Consider the following 16,217-nt stretch of genomic DNA (forward strand, 5'->3'; position numbering starts at 1 on the left):
TGCAGCCCCCAAACCCAGTACACTGGTCTGCCCACACACCCCACGGAGTGGCACAGCAAAATGACATCATTACACAGTATTTACAGCAGGTCACTGTGAAAACAGAATAGTTAACACCTCATAGGCCTCACTAGTTAAGAAATATTTGCAGCATGACCTAATAGTCTCACCAAGTCAGCACAACTTAATTAACAAAGGAGTGAACTGTTGATAAAAAAGGTACTATCTAAAACTTCCTTAACTGTCTAGAACCTCCCTATCTGAAGTAATGCATGTTACCACTCTTTGTTGTGTTTCACTGTAGTCTGACTTATCCGACATGGTTTGGTGAAAGAACAAGTTGTATAAACTAAAATGAATATAAATTCTGCAACTGGCTACGTTCTCTCCTATAGCTATGAGCTGCTTTTCTGTTTTGACCTGACTAAAACTGCATTCCAGTTATTCCACAACATCATTTATGTCTCTCTGGCACTATATCACCTTTACCGTATCAATGATATTGTAAGACTGTATTCAAACAAGTTATACTGAGGCACTATAAAAAAAAAATAATCTAATTGCAGGGCTACTACCATAGGGCCCCATGATACAACAGGGACCAGTTTGCAGCAACTGATCACCTCTGAACTTGTTTGTTATATTGAGTTCATATACTTGCTCACCTATGCTGACACACAACTTACTAAATAAGGACTGATTAGAGTTTTACTGTATTAGCTATGACCTGTTACACTTGAAGAAATTGAATGCACACTGTTCTGCTACCAGCAAGGTTTGTTAGATGGAAAGCACTGTTTACTTTGACCACACTTCTAAACCACTGCTATCCACACCCAGGAGTACAAGCTAGCTTCTAGGAATAAAATAGATAAATAAATACATAAATAAAACCACAAAACCAAAAAACCACCACCAAGATAGGAAGTGCAGGCTAAAACCTGACTGAAAGATTGGGGCAGAAAGTTAAATTGTTACTACTAAAATAACTTAAGTATTAAAAAGCTCAATGAAGTTTTTAATAAGTATACTTAGGAAAAGTTTACACCATAGAGATAGCTTAAGTCACTGCAGGATAAGTAATCACATTACAACCAGCATCAACTCTAGAATCCTATAGTTTCAGGCCCTCAGAGGCTAGTTTGAGTATTACCTATCACTGCCACCTTTCTTTTCCGGTTACTTAGCTGCTATTTGGGATCTAGTCACAGGCAGTTGCAGAACTCACTTGATTTACTTTTAAACTTTATATTTTTATAAGAGAAACTCAAATAAGGGTCAGAAACTTAGGACTGTAGGGTAAAACAATTCCTGCATAGAAACAAAGTAGCTTTGCCAAGTTAAATTTTCTTCTCAGGTGGGTACCCCTTCTAACATGCTAGGCAAGAATATTAGTTTTGTCTGGTTAATTAGGACATTCAGATTTTGTAAGCATTAAAAGTTTATTCCTTTATGCCTACTACTGAACAGATGGAGCCATTGGATTTGAACATGCTAAACTGTTCAGTAGAAAAGATAAATGTCAAAGTTATTAAACACAGGTAACAAGTGATTATCTAGTCAGAACATGCAATATGTAAACTTAGATTAAAAATCAAATAGGCAATTACATTAAAGATAACTTCATTATGATAGCAGCATACTTGGAATTGCATTTGACTGAGCTTTGTTGCTGTAAATAATACAGCTCATGCACAGGTATGGATGTATATTTTGTACACTTTCAAGTATTCACTGAATACTACCAACGCTCATACACATAAAGCTCCAGAAGATTTAGGAGATTTCTAGAAGGCAGTTCATTTTTGCTCATCCTTTGGAAGAGGTCTTCTGAAGAGAAGAATATGTGGCTCTGAAAATAAAATTGAACAAAGCATCAGCCTGTCACTCAAGTTCTGATTACAGATACTTCTTTGATTTAAAAGAGCTTGAACAATAATTGAAGCTTCCTGTCAGATAACAGGCAGACTAAGTCCACAGGAAGGCTCTCCATGTATAGTATTTCCAGATCAACTTCGTAGTAACCATGGAATAGCCACAGATACTTTTGAAAGTTTAATACCAAAAGTTGTCAGTTTCATAAGCTTAAAGTACTAAAAAAAACCAAAACAAAAACCACCAAAACCAAAAACTAAAACCCACAAAACACCCCCCAACCCAAAAACAAAACAAAAAACCCACAAACTGCCCACCAACCCCAAAAAAACCCCCACAAAACCAGCAGAACTGGTACCAGTTCTGCCTCTACAGTGGGCTATTTAATGAGCTTTATCACTGTAACTTACTCTAATGAACTAGTGATTCTGTCCTGGTCAGGTATGTACTAACTGACAAGCATCAAAAGCCGCTTATGTTATTGATAACTTAAGTTGACTGCATTAACAATGACTTAATCATAAATACCTTCAAAAAAAGCCCAAGGCAATACATTAAAAATATCAAAGGTGTCCAGATAAGACAAACACTAAAAGATGAGGCTAATTACTTCTGGTTCTTTGGAAGCTTAGAACTCAATGGAAGTAACTGCAATTCATTTATCACCAGTTAAATCACCATTGACAAGACTGACTAAAAAGGTATTTAGAATGATCATTCTCAGTATTTTATACTTAGTGAAGCTTTAGAGCTTCACAGCCCAGTAACTAAAAAGACCCTGGCTTCAGTGTCATTTTTAGCAGGTATTATAGCTAGAGCTCAAACTATGCTATATTTTTCATAGCATTGATACAGGACCTCATCTAGGTGAGCATCTATTAGTTTTTTTATGAGGTAGGTATGTCAATTTCATTATACAAATATGTGCTACTGAATGAAGTTTGGGGCAGTCACTGAGATACTAACATAACTCAAGATCTCACCAAAACCTCTTTTTATAGGCAGAGAGCGCAACATATTGAAATCTATCGTGTTTTGTCTGCTAAGAGGCTGCAGATACCTAGAAAGAAGCTAGGATTTTGCATGTCCAGTTCTGAGAGTGAGGGGTGAAGGTTTAGAATAAATGTTGCTATACCACTTATGTTGGTAAAAATAACAGGCTGCTAGAGTCTAAACATTTAGTAGGAAACTCCAATTGGATTCTAGAGGAAAGTAATTACATACCGAGCTTCAGTTTGAAGCACCATAGAGTATTTTAGACTCCTTTGCTCATCTTGCTTTGTTTAGCTGTGCTTACCTGGCTCGTGAATCATATAGTGAACCCAGCCAAGGCTTTGCTGAACACCAAGTCGTCTCCATTCCTCTTCAGACATTAGACGAGTTTTTGGTACTTGCTTTGAAAGTTCTCTTGGCAGCATCACATGTCTGTAGAAGTTTAATTATTAAACTCATATTACACACACCAACATCCATCTTAGTATACCCTAAAAAACTTGCACAGATCTATACCGAAAAACAAGCCAGTTCAGTTATGAATACCAAAAGCCTCCTAGAAAGAAGCCTACAGTGTAAATAGATACTAATTTACATCAAATATATACAAATCATTTTACATTGAACATTCAGATCATTTACAATTTATACAAATACGTTACAGCTTTAACATAACTGTACACTGAAATCTTCGACTTACTGCCTAAAACAGAAGATTCAGTCCCCTACATGCTCTAATCACAGTACTTATGGTACACAAGTACATTCACGGCAATTAACTATCGTATCAGCAGTTAACGTGATTAGAAAAATACGGACTTGGCACTTTTAGAAGTCACTCCTGCTAGCATCAGTTACAATCCAGAACAGACTGATGCCACAGAATTGCTGTAAAAGAACATATAGAAGGCTACCCAGGTCTCAGCAGCTAGGGTCGAGCTCTTACCGTCCAGCAGTGCTGCCCTCCACTCGGCAGCATCCACCTCTGCCAGTCACCGCACCAGGGAGACCTAGCAGGCTTCGCCCCCAGCGTTTCTTTCAATGCCCTCTAACCGGAGCTGGCATTGCCCGCTTACTAGAGACGACTCCAGAAAGGGGACAAAGCCAACCAAAACCAGCAACCGAACCGCCCGATTCCACACACACACACCCCCCCACCCCCCGAACAGTCTTTATCGCAAGTGCCCGCGATAAAGAGGCAAAACACTACTCCTCTGCGGGAGCTTTAAGCTACCCTGACTCCGCAAATGTGAGCTAATAACGTCGCTCTCTAGAGCTGCACTCACCGCCGACATCGGCGAGGCTTACTCTCTTAGTCACCTCACAGCCCGAGAAAGAAGCACCCGCCCAAATCATATCTTTCCCTCCCCTCAAAGAGAGGCCTTTCCAGGACCTTCAGCCAGCCCAGCCCTCCCCTCCCGGTCTCGCACCGATACTCGTACTCCTCGTCAAAATACTTGTCAGAATAGTAGATGTGCTTATTAGCCATAACAAGCGGAGACAGCAACAACGCTTGCTCTTCTCACAAGCTAACCGCACAACTCCACGCCCGTTTCAATTTGAATCTACCAGTTCAATGCTTATTGGTGGACTAGTCCAGCCAATGGCGTGCTGCGTGGCCATGCCAGCGGAGATGATTGCGTAATTTCAATGCTTGTCTTTCCACCAATCCCTTAGAGCTATGAGGGTTGATTATCTAAGAGGGTGAGGGTTGGGGGAATTGGTGCGGTTAGGTTATATGTACGGTCGGTCTGGGCGTGAATTCTGTGCTTTACACAGGTACTTTGTGTAAGCATCAGTGGTGTGGTGATAGGCTGATTGTAGCTGGGGATTCGGTGGTTACAGCAGTTTCTAGAGCACTCTGGGCTACATGGGTATGAGTTTTGGGGGATTGTTCATGGTTGCCATTCCATTGTGTGAGGATCTGCTGATATGGCTCCTGTGGCTGCCTAGGTACCCTCATGTAAAACAAGCAGTTGTAATCACAGACCTTCTGTGGATTGTTGGTACTATGCTACTGTTTTCCCAAAAAGCGGATTAGTTTGCTCGATGTGCAAAATGCCAAACTACACACAGAGCGGAGGTATTTCATTCATTTCATATTTGCACAAAGATGAGTGCTAGGCAGTAACTCCACAAAGCTAGCACACCACACCAAGAAACTACAAGGTATTTACACAGTTAAATGTGTCAGTCACAGCTAATATTCACACCCCTCAGCTGATCGTTGGTTAGTTTCTTTCTCGCTTCAACTTAAAGGTACAGCTCCCTTTAAATTTGCCATGCACGCTCAGAGAGTAGGGGGTTTATTTGAATTGGGGGGTGGGGGGAGGGGTTTCTGGCCTATGGGCGTGATTTTTAGTATTATAATGAGGACAGTTCACCTAATGGGCACTTAGTTTTAGTTCTTATTAACATCCTAATTAGTTGTTCTCCTTGACTATACACTTTATCATCCAGCTTTCAGTGTCTTCTGAGGCAGGATGTTCCCTTTTATCAGTCTCTCAGCTCTCTTCAAGGATGTAGTCATAAAACAAATGCTTCCCTATCTCTCAGCTCCCTCCTCTGACTGCCAGATTCTGTTTTTCAGGCTCACATGGTTCCTTGTTATTACTTACCAGAAAATTCCATTTTCTTTGCGATATCAGTTTTCCCCCCTTTGAGACTATGAGACCTTTTTTCATGAGTCTCATAAGTCTCACTCCTTTTCATAAGCAGTATATAATTTCTTACTATCATACTCGTAATACATCCAACTAATACACAATCAAAATTGTAACAAGCTTTGCAAACATCCAGTAAGGGAGAATCCACGTTTATGTAATATTTTGTTTAACTATTCAATTTTTATTTAAGCCCTCGGGTCATGGCTTGACTGCCAATTGTTTTGTTCAGTCTAATTAATCATCCAGATTTTCAGTAATGTTTGGGGTGTGAACACAATGATCCTTATCACTTAAATTTGTATGTGCACAAACTCCATGACCATGTAGTAACATCCAAATGCAATTACTTTACCCACTGTTATTGAATTATTAGCTATTACATTTTCAAAAGTTCTATTTAAATCTAGAACTAATATTCCCCAGTCTGGAGGGGTTGCAATGGATTTTGGTAGTGGAAGACATGCAGCCAAACTGCTACTATTGTGGATTCTCCCATATGGCTGGATAAGTTGTAAGATTAAATTTCCTTTACAGACAAATACTGAATATACAACTATCACCTTGGCATAGTTGGATTAACAGCATTTTCCGAGGGGGTCCTATAACTATCCTTATGGGGAAAATAGGCACTTAATCTCTACATAGACAAGTCCTGTTTCTTAAACACAGTTCATCGAGGGTCTCTGGTCAATTGAAGTCTAACTTCTCCAGTTGGGGTGGAGGTCCATTTATCTTGATCTGGCCTTGGTGCCCTCTATATGCATGTATAATGAATCCAGGAATCAATTCCTTCTACCTTAACCGCAGTATTAAGTCTTCAGTAGTACAGTATAGGGTCCTTTCCACTTTTCCTTCAGCAGTTCATCTTTCCAGGTTAATACGTAGACAGTGGCCCCTGGCTGGAATGGGTGCACTGGTGTGTCCAAGGGAAGAGGAGCCCTTTGATTTAGGTACCTGTGTAGTGAAGACAAAGTCTGCGAGAGAGAAATCAAATATTCTTTGCTTGCAGCCTGTCCTCTTATATGCATTTGGTCTCCCTTGATGTTTAAAAGGTTTGTGGGATATGCTTTCCCATATATGATCGCAAAAGAGCTAAAGGTAAGGCTTCTATCCATTTAAGGTGTGCTTCCTGGCAAAGTTTAGAAACTTGCCTCTTGAGGGTCTGATTCAGCCTTTCTACTTTCCCATTAGACTGAGACCTCCAGGGAGTCAATACTGCAGTATTTCTGCAATAAAATGAGGCCCATTGTCAGAGGAGATACCTTCTGGAATACCAAATATAACTGTAATTTCTTTCAGTAAAATCCTAATCACTTCTCTAGCTTTGTTGGTACGACAAGGGAAAGCCTCTGGCCAGCCAGAGAAGGTATCTACTAATACCAATAGATATTTATACTGATTACATCTAGGTAACTCTGAAAAGTCTATCTGCCAGTATTCCCTGGGAGTTATTCCTTGTCTAACAAGCCCTCCCATAATCTTCCTGATTTTTGAGTTATTAGAACAACAGACAGTACATTTTTTCACTACGATATTCTATATATGATATGCTATATTCTGCATCTTGGGCCCAAAAATGCTTCTCTTAGCAGTTAATACCAGTGCATCTGCTCCTGTGTGCGTTTCTTGGTATAGCCTTGTAAGTAAATTTGGTGGTGGTAGTTCTAAATGAGATCCTAGAATTAAGGCTCCTTCAAATTTTGGTTCCTTCAGGGATACCTCTTTAGCTAACTGATCCGCTTTTTGATTACCTTTCTCAATTTCACTATTTCCCTTTTGGTGAGCTTTACAGTGTATTATTGCAACCTCCTTTGGTTGAAGAACAGCTTGCAGAAGTTTCATAATTTCTGTTCCATATTTTATTGGAGCCCCTTGTGAGATTAATAATCTTCTTTCCAAATTGCCCCATGTGCATGTACCACTCCAAATGCATATTTGGAATCGGTATATATATTAACTCCTTTCCATTACTCAGTTCTAAAGCTCAAGCCAGTGCTATCAATTCCAACTTTTGAGCAGATGTATTACCAGGCAGTGCTCTGGTTTCCAATGTTTGGGTATTTGTTACCATCACGTATCCAGCTCTGCATTTTCCTTCCAACAGGTAGCTGCTACCATAAGTGAAGAGCTCCACTTCTGTGTCAGGCAGAGGATCATCCCATAAATCTGGTCTGCTGAAATACGCTTGTTCAATGGTGGTTAGACAATCATGCTGTAATTCATCAGACTCAGAAACTAGGAGTAAGGTAGCAGGATTTAAGGTGAAGGTTAGTGAAAGGATGACATCATCTTGTTCTAGTAATACAGCTTGATATGTTGTTAACCTATCTGGGGAAATCCAGCAGTGTCCTGTGTTTTAAAGGAGAGATGGTACAGCATGAGGTATAAACACAGTAATCAGTTGACCCAGTGTCAGTTTTCGAGATTTCTCAATTAAGGCTACAGTTGCCGCTACTGCCCTAAAGCAAGCAGGCCAGCCCTTACTAACCTCATCCAATTGTTGGGAAAAGTATCCCACTGGTCTTTTCCAGCTCCCCAGCTTTTGTGTCAGCACTCCCAGCATCACTAGTTGTCTTTCATGTACATATAATTGAAAGGGTTTTCTCAAATGCAGGAGTCCCAAGGCAGGAGCTTCCGTTAATTTTCTCTTATATTCCAACTGACATTCCCTTAATCGTCCACGTTCTAAAAAGGACTTTATCACTGGTTCTAATCCCTTCTGGGCTTCCAATTTAATAGGGTATTGTTTCTTTTTTACCAGCTGGGTTCCCAGTTTTAGTTTGATCTTTATCGGAGTCACATTCTTGGCTCATCCCAGCATTCCTGATGACCACACCATGGGTATGACTGAATCTAATACTTCGTCTGGAATATTTCCTTCTTCCGCAGGATCCTTCTTGGTTAGCAGGCATATCTGGGCTCTCCATGCATTCTCTGGGGGAATATGTAACTGGACAGAATCTTCAGAGAACATTAATTGCAAAATTATTTTACAGAGTAAATCCCATCCAAGCAATGATAAAGGACATTCTGGCATATAGAGGAATCCATGTAGTTAATTTAGTATTCCAAATCGTGAGCTCCATAGGCTGTAAAAATGGCCTCAAAGTTCTTTTCCCTGTAGCACCAACAACGCTAACCTTAGTCTTGCTTAAAGGTCCCTTACAACTAGTTATCATCCCATATATTTCTGATCATGGGACACCAGCTTGTACAAGATAAATCCACATTTAACTCCTCATGCTGTAATTCCTTTTGGTTTTGCTGACTTTCTTTTATTCACCACCCAGATGGATGGTCCTGAAATTACAGCCCCAATTTCCCTCAAGGTATTTGCTAGGGTGCCTGCATTACCTGTTGCATTTGTTACTGCTGGTATAATCAAGGGTTTTAGCGAGGCAGGCACTCCTCTCAAAAACTACATTTTGATACTTCTCATTACTGCTACCCTGTCTGGATTGGATCCCGTAACCCACACATGAGCCATTGCTGTTATCAAAATGTTCCCAGGCACAGCAGAGTCAGATGATAAGCAGTACAGCAAGCAGCGAAAGCAAAAGAGCAGCCACTAAGGAGCACTAATTTTTAATATATAGTAAGGCAAGCAAGCCCCATGGCAAGCACAGAAGCCTGCCCGTTAATATCTAAACAGCAGTAACAGCTATCGATTCAATCCAGCACATTCCAATCAAATGTGTCGGACACTGCTGTGCTTGAGTAGTAATTGCTTCTTGTGTGATTGCCTTTGCATCTTGTAAAGTCCTGACTTCCTTTTCCACTTCTCTCATTTTACTCCATAATGCAACAACTTCAAGGTCAGGAGCTCTAAGACTGGTAACTAATAACCATCCCAATCTCCCCACTAACTTGTGTTGCGTTAATGGTAGGAGTCTGAGGAGTGGCTAGGGGGAGACCCTACTGTTGAGTCACGAGGTTCAGACAGGACCCCCTTGCTTTCTAAACTCCTTCTCAGAGAGGACTCTAGGTGCGGCTAAGTCCAGTCTTAGTCTCAGACTTGGTCAACAGTTTATTTTCTAAGGGTTGTAGAATTAACCGCTCATCAGAGTTTTTGTTGTTAGCAACTAATTTGCCAGATGCCCAGGCCGGTCACAGTCAATGAGAACGATCACGGCTAGATTAATGAATAGTACAATTTATTAAAGCAACAGATACACAGGTCTTTGGATTACCAGTGATAAGATTGCTGGTTACAAGACGCACAAATACTAAGAAAATGAGTAACACTGCTAGGCTACAAATGCATTAAGCAAATATGAAGCATTGAAGATTTAAAGTGACGCTATAGAGAGGTTTCTAAGTTTTCCCAGGGAAACAGTTGGTATAACCAGATGTTTTGATCATACCCAAAGGCATGCCAGTGGGGGGGAAGAGAGGCTCAGCCCATTGACTGGTCCCAGAAGTCAGAGTAGTACGCGATGGTATCTTCCCCAACGCCCTCTTTCTCTTCACACATTTTATACTATTTTTTATCTTTCATGTGGAGCTTGAGTGCCTCTAGTCATACATGCCTTTATTATGATTGGTGTAAAATTTCCTCGCTTTACTTTTAAAAGCATAGACTAGAAGAAATTCAAAGCACATGCCCAGTGAGGGGTGGTCACACCTTAGAGGCAGGCAACTTTTGAGACGGAGGTGTGTTTTGGTATTATAATGAGCAAAGTTCACCAAAAGGACAGCATTTTGTCAAAAGTATGACGGACTGTTGGCCCAGGGCAGCATACCAGCTTCATGGTACCTCAAGTTCCCATTTATCACAGAGCCTGGCCACGATGCCTCCACACCGCTCCACCCTCCGGACAACTCCTCTTAGAGTCAGTATGCCAAGTTCTCCTGGCATTGTCAACATCTAAGGTTACTAGGGAACTTCTGTGGAATGGATTCCTCACATAGCAGCTGCACTTCACCCTGACAGCTTCTTCAATGCTGTACTTTTTCTCAAAACATAAGTTTAATTTCTAAGTCACCTCCAGCAATTATTCCACAACTTGCGAGAAGAATCCAATGCCTCTTTCCATGGCAAACCACACATAGGCGTTTCAATTGTCTGGGGAGGGTAACCACCACCCCATCATCTATTTCAGGCCATGCTTCTGGTGGAGCCAATGTAGCCAGGAAAGTGGCCATGGGGATCCAGTGCTCAGTACTGGGCCATCCCAGAATACAGGGGGTCACCACTGTGGCCTCCCCAGTACGCACCTTTTTGCTAGTCATGCTCTGAGATTTTCTGGCTCCTGCCAACTACGCCACCTCTTTGAGCCAGCACAGGCAGGACTCAGGAACAATCACAAAACCATGGCTGAAATGCAAAGAGTAAATTTATTTTCATTACCTCGCCAACCAAGGGATCCTCAAAGCAGCACCCGGGCAGAGGCACACAAGCAGGGACGCAGGCACCGAGGAGTTCGGTCCTTGCAAGGGGATTGCTGAACCTGCAGTTTTCACCTCTTTTAAGGGATTCGTGCAGGAATAATTTGCCACTGTGCTTTGATCTTTCCCACAGCAGGGCAGGAATGTGAAGCGTGTTCAATAGGCTGCCTCTAAATCTATCCCAGGCTTATGTTATCTAACTACAGATGTTTTACTTGTCTGTCATGGTTTAGCCAGCAGCTCAGCCCCACACAGTGGGGCTCCTCTACATTTCTTTTGATTCCTAAGAACTGGATCTTTTCTGCGGGTCCCTTCACCTTACTTTGTTTTAGGGCAAAACCAGCTTTCAGAAGGATTTGGACTATTTTCTCTCCTTCCTCAAAAATTTATTCCGCTGTGTTGCCCCACATGATGATATCATCAATGTACTGAAGGTGTTCTGGAGCTTCTCCCTGTTCAGGTACAGTGTGAATCAGTCCATGGCAAATGGTAGGACTGTGTTTCCACCCCTGGGGCAGTCGATTCCAGGTGTAGTGGTGTCGTGGTTCAGCCTCAACTGGCAACTGAACACCATGCAGCCGCTCGCTCACTCCCCCCACCCCTGTGGGATGGGGAAGAGAATCGGAAGAGCAAAAGAACTTGTGCGTTGAGATAAGCACAGTTTAATAATTACAATAAAATAATAATTATAATAATTATTATTATGACAATAATGTTAATATAATAAAATGGAAAAGGAAGGGAAAGAAAAAAAGGAAAAAAAACACAGAAAAACAAATGATACAACCGCTCACCACCCCGACTGACGCTGCCCGTCCCCGAGCCACGATTGCTGCCTCCCTCCCCTGGCTAGCTCCTCCCAGTTAACATACTGGGCATGACGTTACATGATATGGAATATCCCTTTGGCCAGTTTGAATCTGCTCTCTTAGCTGTGCCCCCTCCCCTCCCGGCTTCTTGTGCACCTGGCAGAGCATGGGAAGCTAGAAATGTCCTTGACTAGTACAAGCGCTACCCAGCAACAGCCCAAAACATCTGTGTGTTATCTCAACATTTCTTTCCATGCTAAGTTCAAAGCACAGCACTATACTAAGTAGAGTGAAGAAAATTAACCCTATCCCAGCTAAAACCATGACAGTATCCACCCCTTATTCCATATCATTTGCATCATGCTCAGGTCCCATACTATTCAATACAGTTTCAATAATCCCTACCCACCTTCTCATCCTTTAACGGGATATACAGATTTTCATTTATCATTCCCCTTGTCTATGGACCACCCCTGTAAAATGCCTGTGAAATGTCCATTGAGTTAATTTAGTCCATGACTTTGGGTCTCATCTATTGTAAGAGTCTTTCAGAGAGGTGCTGTGTGTGGTGTTGGATTGTTGCATGCTGAAGTCAGTCTTTGTTCCATCACTGCTGCACTGGTAGTTCTTGTTGTCTCACTGCTGCACTTTGCTTGGATCAACTGAAAGTTCATTTGTTATTATTAATTGGCAGATTCCCACCATGATACCATTGATATGGCATATAGCAACCATAGTAGTGATGACATACAACATTATATAGCAATTAACAGCATATTATTCAGTTCATTGGCTGTTTTCACCCAAAATCAAATCCCCTTGAGGTACACACCAGACTCCTCCATCCTCCCGCATCACCCACCAAGTGCACCCAGGTCCTCAAGCAAACGCAATACCATGAGTGGATTTGCCTTTGCCGGAGGCAGGAAGAACCCAGACTCTTTTGCCCAACGTATTTTTTATGTGCACTACAGGGACTCTATCCCCTTCCACAGTACGTAAGGGTTCTGATTGGGCAGGGCCAGCTGGATTGGTAGATCCCCTCATGTTGACTAACCAGGTGGCTTTTGCTAAATGTGTATCCCAGTGCTTGAATGTTCCACCCCCCCATTCCTCTCAGTGTAGTCTTTAATACTCCATTGTATCTTTCGATTTTCCCAGAGGCTGGTGCGTGATAGGGGATGTGATACACCCACTCAGTGCCATGCTCTTTGGCGCAGCTGTCTATGAGACTATTTCAGAAAAGAGTCCCGTTGTCTGACTCAATTCTCTCTAGGGTGCCATGTCGCCACAAGACTTGTTTTTTACAAGCACAGGATAGTGTTCCAGGCAGTGGCATGGGGCATGGGATATGTTTCCAGCCAGCCGGTGGTTGCTTCCGCCATTGTAAGTCCATGGCGCTTGCCTTGGTGGGTTTGTGGGAGTGTGATATAGGCAGTTTGCCAGGCCTCCCCATATTTATATTTCAGCCATCATCCCCCATACCACAGAGGCTTTAACCGCTTCGCTTGCTTGATTGCAGCGCATGTTTCACATTCACGGATAACCTGCATAATAGCGTCCATGGTCAAGTCCACCCCTCGATCACGAGCCCACCTGTATGTTGCATCTCCCCCTTGATGGCCTGAGGTGTCATGGGCCCACCGAGCTAGAAATAGTTCACCCTTATGTTGCCAGTCCAGATCCACCTCAGCCACTTCAATCTTGGCAGCCTGATCCACCTGCTGGTTGTTCCGATGTTCTTCAGTGGCCCGACTCTTGGGGACGTGAGCATCCACATGATGCACTTTCACAACCAGGTTCTCTACCCGGGCAGCAATATCTTGCCACAATGTGGCAGCCCAGATGGGTTTGCCTCTGTGCTGCCAGTTGCTTTGCTTCCACTGCTGCAGTGAGCCCCACAGGGCATTTGCCACCATCCAGGAGTCAGTATAAAGATAGAGCACTGGCCACTTTTCCTGTTCAGCAATGTCTAAGGCCAGCTGGATGGCCTTTACCTCTGCCAACTGCATTGGTTCACCTTCTCCTTCAGCACTTTCTGCTACTTGTTGTGTAGGACTCCATACAGCAGCCTTCCATATCCAGTGCTTTCCCACAAGGTGACAGGACCCATCAGTGAACAGGGCGTATTGCTTCTCATTTTCTGGCAGTTTGTTATAGAGTGGGGCTTCTTCAGCACGTGTCACCTCCTCCTCTGGTGATAATCCAAAATCTTTGCCTTCTGGCCAGTCCATAATCACTTCGAAGACTCCTGGGCGACTGGGGTTTCCTACTCGAGCCCGCTGGGTGATCAGTGCAACCCATTTACTCCACGTAGCATCAGTTGCATGGTGTGTAGAGGGGATGTTTCCTTTGAACATCCAGCCCAGCACTGGCAGTCAGGGTGCCAGGAGCAACTGTGCCTCAGTACCAACCACTTCTAAGCAGCTCGAACATCTTCATATGCTGCCAATATCTCTTTTTCAGTTGGAGTATAGCGGGCTTCGGACCCTCTGTATCCACGACTCCAAAACCCTAGGGGTCGACCCCGGGTCTCCCCATGTGCTTTCTGCCAGAGGCTCCAGGTAGGGCCATTCTCCCCGGCTGCAGTGTAGAGCACATTTTTTACATCTTGTCCTGCCCAGACTGGCCCAAGGGCCTACTGCATGAACTATCTTCTGTTAAATTTGTTCAAAGGCTTGTTGTTGCTCAGGGCCCCATTTGAAATCATTCTTTTTCCAGGTCACTTGCTAGAGAGGGCTTATGATCAGACTGTAATGTGGAATATGCATTCTCCAAAAACCCACCACGCCTAAGAAAGCTTGTGGGTTTTTTTTGCTAGTTGGTGGAGACATGGCTGCTATTTTGTTGATCACATCCATGGGGATCTGATGACCATCATCTTGCCATTTGATTCCTAAGAACTGGATCTCTTCTGCGGGTCCCTTAACTTTACGTTGTTTTATCGCAAAACCAGCTTTCAGAAGGATTTGGACTATTTTCTCTCCTTTCTCAAAAACTACTTCTGCTGTATTGCCCCACACAATGATGTCATCAATGTATTGAAGGTGTTCCGGAGCTCCACCTTGTTCCAAAGCATTATGGATCAGTCTATGACAAACGGTAGGGCTGTGTTTCCACCCCTGGGGCAGTCGATTCCAGGTGTACTGGACCCCCCTCCAAGTGAAAGCAAACTGTGGCCTGCACTCTGCTGCCAGAGGGATTGAGAAGAATGCATTAGCGATATCAGCTGTGGCATACCACTTGGCCACCTTTGACTCCATTTCATATTGAGGTTCTAGCATGTCTGGCATCGTTGCATTCAGTGGCGGAGTGACGTCGTTCAGGCCACGATAGTCTACTGTTAGCCTCCACTCTCCATTAGACTTCTGCAATGGCCCATATAGGACTGTTAAAGAGTGAGTGGGTCTTGCTGATCACTCCTTGGCTCTCCAGTCGACGAATGAGCCCATGGATGGGAATCAGAGAGTCTCGGTTGGTGCGATATTGCCGCTGGTGCACTGTTGTGGCAGCAATCGGCACCTGTTGTTCTTTGACCCTCAGCAACCCCACAACTGAAGGGTCCTTCATGAGACCGATCAAGGTAGACAGCTGTTTAATTTCCGCTGTCTCCAAGGCAGCTACACCAAAAGCCCACCTGTACCCTTTTGGGTCCTTGAAATACCCTCTCCTAAGGTAGTCTATGCCAAGGATGCATGGAGCCTCTGGGCCAGTCACAATGGGGTGCTTTTGCCACTCATTCCCGGTTAGGCTCACTTCGGCCTCCAATAGAGTTAGCTCTTGGGATCCCCCTGTCACTACAGCAATGCTGATGGGTTCTGTCCCTATATAGTTTGATGGCATTAGGGTGCACTGTGCACCAGTGTCCACTAAAGCTTTGTACTCCTGTAGGTTGGATGTGCCAGGCCATCGGATCCACACAGTCCAGTAAGCCTGGTTGCCCCTCTCCTCCACCTGGCTGGAGGCAGGGACCCTCTAGTCTTGATCATGGCAGTAACAACTCACTTCCTGTAAATGTGAATCAGGAGTCCCTCTATTATGCTGAGAAATAAAATCTGCGCTTCTACTCCTCTGTCTGGGGACTTGCTCACTGGAAATTGGAGCAGCAGTTTTCCTGGAAGAACCTCCCTGAGTGAGTTGCTTAGTCAAAACCAAAACATCATGCCCAAAAACTAACAATAAGTGCACCTTAACCACCCAAGGATGTTCAAGATACAAAAAGATTGTTGTAATAGAGGCAGAGACATCATAGAACAAAGTTGCAAAGGTACTATTCTGTGTTTCCTCCATATAAAATCTCTCCGAGGAGGAGGTATAATTGCTAATTGCCTCAACAAGGTGGTATCCAAAGTACAGTAATGGTTTCAGCAAAAACCCCAAATACCAGATAAAGCTGAAAACCAGTGTTTTCATAACACATCTCTTAGGCAAAACGTTACTAATCACAGCAGAACACAGCACACTAAACAAACCAACACCAACTGCA

General features: G+C 43.2%; 1 protein-coding gene across 1 annotated transcript; it reads right to left on the bottom strand.

Moving 5' to 3' along the window:
• Window positions 1-1,693: 1,693 nt before the first annotated feature.
• Window positions 1,694-4,422, bottom strand: LOC135310845 (cyclin-dependent kinases regulatory subunit 2-like). Its single transcript, XM_064439900.1, has 3 exons — window positions 4,299-4,422; window positions 3,173-3,300; window positions 1,694-1,852 (listed from the first exon to the last, which is right to left on the bottom strand). Exons 1-3 carry the CDS (start codon window positions 4,355-4,357, stop codon window positions 1,800-1,802), a joined length of 240 nt encoding a protein of 79 aa, XP_064295970.1. The 5' UTR covers window positions 4,358-4,422; the 3' UTR covers window positions 1,694-1,799.
• Window positions 4,423-16,217: the final 11,795 nt, after the last annotated feature.

This window comes from Phalacrocorax carbo, assembly GCF_963921805.1.
Source record: "Phalacrocorax carbo chromosome W unlocalized genomic scaffold, bPhaCar2.1 SUPER_W_unloc_2, whole genome shotgun sequence".
Classification (NCBI taxonomy): domain Eukaryota; kingdom Metazoa; phylum Chordata; class Aves; order Suliformes; family Phalacrocoracidae; genus Phalacrocorax; species Phalacrocorax carbo.